The sequence below is a fragment of the Microtus ochrogaster genome, chromosome 8 (assembly GCF_000317375.1).
Source record: "Microtus ochrogaster isolate Prairie Vole_2 chromosome 8, MicOch1.0, whole genome shotgun sequence".
NCBI lineage: Eukaryota > Metazoa > Chordata > Mammalia > Rodentia > Cricetidae > Microtus > Microtus ochrogaster.
Genome location: NC_022015.1, coordinates 20,918,959 through 20,923,204, shown reverse-complemented (window position 1 = coordinate 20,923,204; position 4,246 = coordinate 20,918,959). Strand labels below are relative to the sequence as shown.

The 4,246-nt window shown below is 53.6% G+C and overlaps 1 protein-coding gene across 1 annotated transcript in view; it reads right to left on the bottom strand.

Moving 5' to 3' along the window:
• Positions 1 to 341: 341 nt before the first annotated feature.
• Positions 342 to 4,246, bottom strand: part of Itgax (integrin subunit alpha X) — a 22,132-nt gene continuing 18,227 nt past the window's right edge. The window contains exons 24-30 of the mRNA XM_005351943.2: positions 2,716 to 2,794; positions 2,524 to 2,628; positions 2,329 to 2,412; positions 2,024 to 2,137; positions 1,772 to 1,873; positions 1,427 to 1,537; positions 342 to 466 (exon numbers count right to left, since the gene is read on the bottom strand). Coding sequence (XP_005352000.1) covers positions 368 to 466; positions 1,427 to 1,537; positions 1,772 to 1,873; positions 2,024 to 2,137; positions 2,329 to 2,412; positions 2,524 to 2,628; positions 2,716 to 2,794 — 694 coding nt within the window. The 3' untranslated portion in view covers positions 342 to 367. The remainder of the gene's footprint in view (positions 467 to 1,426; positions 1,538 to 1,771; positions 1,874 to 2,023; positions 2,138 to 2,328; positions 2,413 to 2,523; positions 2,629 to 2,715; positions 2,795 to 4,246) is intronic.

Genomic DNA, 4,246 nt, shown 5'->3' with positions numbered 1-4,246 from the left:
TCCTCACATCCTGAACATAGATGGGAGGAACTGGAAACAGACAAGAGCGGGTGACTTCTTCCACTCTTCATCCTATAAAGCTCATTAGTGGCCAGTGAACGAAGGGGCCACTGAACCGCCCATGTGTTCCTAGGCATAAGTTCCTAGTCGGGTTCTCTGGACCATAGCAGAGACTGCGTCCTCAGAGTTTTCAGGTAACGTTTTGACCAGACAAGTCTCCCTTCCCAAACAAGACCCAAAGAGCAAAGCTGGCCTGGCCCCAGCATTCCTGGTGCAGAATGTTTCTTTGTCCTTGACCTAGGGGAGAGTCCAAGATCTGGGGAGCCTCTCAGGAGGGCAGGTTCAAAGAAGACAAGGAGGCAAGTTCTCACTGGGCATCCTGAGGGTCTGAGGTCTCGTTTCCTGAGACAGTCTGTCCATTCGCTTCCGCCATCATTTCCTTGTACTGACGTTTGAAGAAGCCAGCCTGTAGGGAGGAAGAGGAAATGGAAGAAGGATGAGAGGCACTAGGGGCTCAGTGTGGAAAACACTTGCTGACAAGCGTGGGAACTGGAGTTCGGATGCCCAGAGTCCACACTGATGATGCATGGGCATGGTGTCCTGTCTGTAAGCCCAGAACTCAGGAGGTGGAGACGGGATCCCTGGAGCAAGACTAGCCAAAGTGATCTCTGTGTTCAAGCGAGAGGCTCTGCTTCAATGTGTAAGGTAGAGAGTAATAGAGACAGGTACTCAGCATCTACTGGTAGCCTTCACACTCACATGTGCACATATGAGTACATACCCACAAACTCATGTGCACCTACACGCACATACACACACACACACACACGCGCGCGCCAATGCACGCACGCATGCATGCATGCATGAATGCATGTATATATGCCCACAAATGCAAAAAAAAGAGAGGAAATAAATGACTTAAGGACAGGAAGGGTAACCATCTCTGGAGCCCTACGACTTTCAAATAACCAGGTACATATTGCATCATTTAGACCCAGACAGAATTATGCGGCTTCAATCGCCCTTACACTGAAAAAGACCAAGGCCTGGCCCAGCCCTGGTTCTAGTGTCAACATTCAAGTCCATGTCTGCACCTATGTTCTATTCTTCTGGAAAGGGAAACAGAGAGAGAAGCAAAGAAGAGTAGGAAAGAGAAGGAGAGAGATGAGAGTGGCTTTCGGATGGGGAGGCACAAACGAGGGATAACTGGGTGGGGAGGGTTTGTCACGTGATGTGTGCCGGTGATGATGGTTTGTCACGTGAAGTGTGCCGGTGATGATGGTTTGTCACGTGAAGTGTGCCGGTGATGATGGTTTGTCACGTGAAGTGTGCTGGTGATGATGTGCTCAGACTCCAGCATGAGCCCCTGTCTACCCTGCAGGAGGAGCATGGTCAAATCTTGCCGTAGGAAGGACAAGTCCCTCACCTTGTACAGCCCGCCTGTGATGAGAGCCAGCAGCAGCAGACCGCCCACAGAGCTGCCCACGATGAGAGGGACCGGGTTGTGAACCTCATACATCTCCAGCACTGTCTTCGTCTGGTGGAGGTGGACCCAGTGGAAAACATCATCTCTCATGCTGCCTCACCTGCCCCCGGGATCCTAGCCTCTAACTCCCTCTCCTCCTTGTCCAGGCTCTGTTCCAAGGGGCGCAATAAAGAAGCTCTTGTACACTGAGTGTCTAAGGCCCTTCACTCGTCCTCCAACCAGGCTGGCAAGGCCCCCAGCCAGCACTGCAGACTCCTGGCCACCCGCCTGCCACACAGCCACTACCTGGGCTCTCAGAAACGCCTCCTGTCCTGGCAGCTGGGAATACACAGATGTGTCGAATGTGACCTCAGCCACGCTCAGGACCACCACCTTTTTCTGCAATGTCTGCAAAAGAGAGGGTGGGGCAGAGCTGGGAGTTGGACCTGGGAGGAGCTCAAGGGTCAAGAACCGCCCTGACCCAAGGATGCTCCAGAGCCATCAGGCAGGCATGGACTTGGGGGGGGGGGCGGGGACCCTCTGCTCCTGGCCACGCACCTGGCTGACCCAGCCGAAGCTGAGGTTGCCCTTCAGAATGAAGTCAAGCTCATCCTGGATGCCCAAGGAGGGGATGTCACAGTGGAATTGCAGGCAGTCAGCAATGGAGCAGTCCTGGGGCCAGAGAAATAATATCAGACCGGAGGAAGCTAAGTCTGAGAGTAGGAGACAGCACTAAGCTGTGGGACTTGACAGAAGCAGCCACTTCTAAATACAGCTGGTTGTTCAGCAGGTGCCATTTGGCATTCGCAAAATGAGCTCGAGCCCCCTGGTGTGACATGTTGAAACCGCCCAGTCCTCCTCACCAGCACAGGGCTCCTCTGCATGTGAGCCAGGAGGTCAGATTGTGTTGGCACCATTCTGTTCTGATAGCACTGGGTGGGAAGTTTCTAGAAGGCAAACAGAAAACAGGGCTTTGGCTGCAGCACAGGGACCCGTGAGTGACACAGGGGATAGAAGTCAAGAGCCTTTGCTGAGGAGCCAGGGCTGGTTTTGAGTACCTGGAGCTGAGGGGCCTCCACTGTCCACACAGCTTCTCCCTTCAGCGCTACAGGCACCAGAAATTTGATGCTGACTGGCACGTCCCTCTGCCCCAGATTATTCACCTGCACAGAAGGCACTGCGGGTAGAGTCTATACCCAAGTCCTCCGCCCCTACTCACCAGCTCCCCGGTCCTAAGTCCCCGCACTTGCCTGGTATCTGTGTTCGACCACGCTGCTCTTCTCCTTTTCTGAGGCCGAGAAGTTGAGATACTTGGTAGACTGGTCGTGACTGGGAAGAGAAGAGTCATGAAGTCCCGCCTGGCCTCCTGAGGAGGGCCTGGCACTGGCATGAGTAGTCAGGTGGGCCTTTGGGTGGTAGAATGAGGTGTGTGGCAGGGTTGGAATAAGAGAAGGTTTAGAGGGCAGGACAGGTTTCAGGGCGGGTATAAAGAAGCATGCAGGAGCTACCCAAAAGAGATCACTGGAGAAAGAATAGGTTGGGGTGTAGCGAACAGACTTAAGATCCACACCACTGCATCGTGGGGAGAGCAGGGGCCACTGCCTGCCCCATTTCTACACCTCACCCTTCATTTCAGTCCCTTGTGGACATGTAGGATACAGCAAATTTTGTTGACCATGTGCCCCGCCGCCCATTCTTGACTCCTAGCCCCGCCCCCTTTTCTGTTTCTTTGCCTTTTATCACCGTGAAGCTTTGAAGGGCCAATGCCAGACTCTTCCATAGGTCTCGATGTAACAAAACTTCATGAGACCTACTTGGGCTCAAGCCTGGGAGTGCAGGGACCTCTGTCCCTTAGCACTCCATTCCTAGGGGACCTAACCTCTAGACCCCAAATTCTAGCCCACCACTCCTCCTCTTGAGGCAAGCTAGCAAGGCACAGAGGAGAAGAGGAAAAGCCTGTATGGTTAGCTGTGCCTGGTATACCGGCAGAGCCCTACTACAGAACAGCACCGGTGTCTGCTCGAACAGTAACAAGACCAACTCAAGCCAACTAGAACCAGCAGGGCTACTGAAGGGATCATAACCATTAGCACACAAGACTAGCTGTTCCCATCATGCATCTGAGGACAGCCCCATGTAAGGGCAGTAAAGATGGGCAGGCCCTATCAGGAGGATTGTCTCTACTACAGTCGGCCAATCAGACAAGCTCTCTGGAATCCTGAGCGACACCAATCTCTCGTGAGAAGCTTGCGCTCCTCAAATGTGCACTTTTGCTCTGTAGTAGCTCCTCCTCCCAACTCCTTACTGTCTCAGGTCTGAGTTCTTTCTCGGGTGGTGACCTGGAAGCACCTGCTCTACCTTTGACAGCTCCCTGCCCTCACCCAATGGCAACCCTCCTAAGTTTCTCTTCTCCTGTGCTCAGAGGACTCCTCCCAAATGCTCTAGATTGCCCTGAAGACTGGGACCTGTGATGGACCTGTAGGACCACCTAAGTCTGCAGGTGCTGTGCCCTATATGACATGCAGAACCACCTAAGTCTGCAGGTGCTATGCCCTACCTGTAGAACCACCTAAGTCTGCAGGTGCTATGCCCTATCCGGCCTGTAGGATCACCTAAGTCTGCAGGTGCTGTGCCCTCTCTGACCTGTAGGACCACCCAAGTCTGCAGGTGCTGTGCCCTATCTGACCTGTAGGACCACCTAAGTCTGCAGGTGCTGTGCCCTATCTGTAGGACCACCTAAGTCTGCAGGTGCTGTGCCCTATCTGTAGGACCACCTAAGTC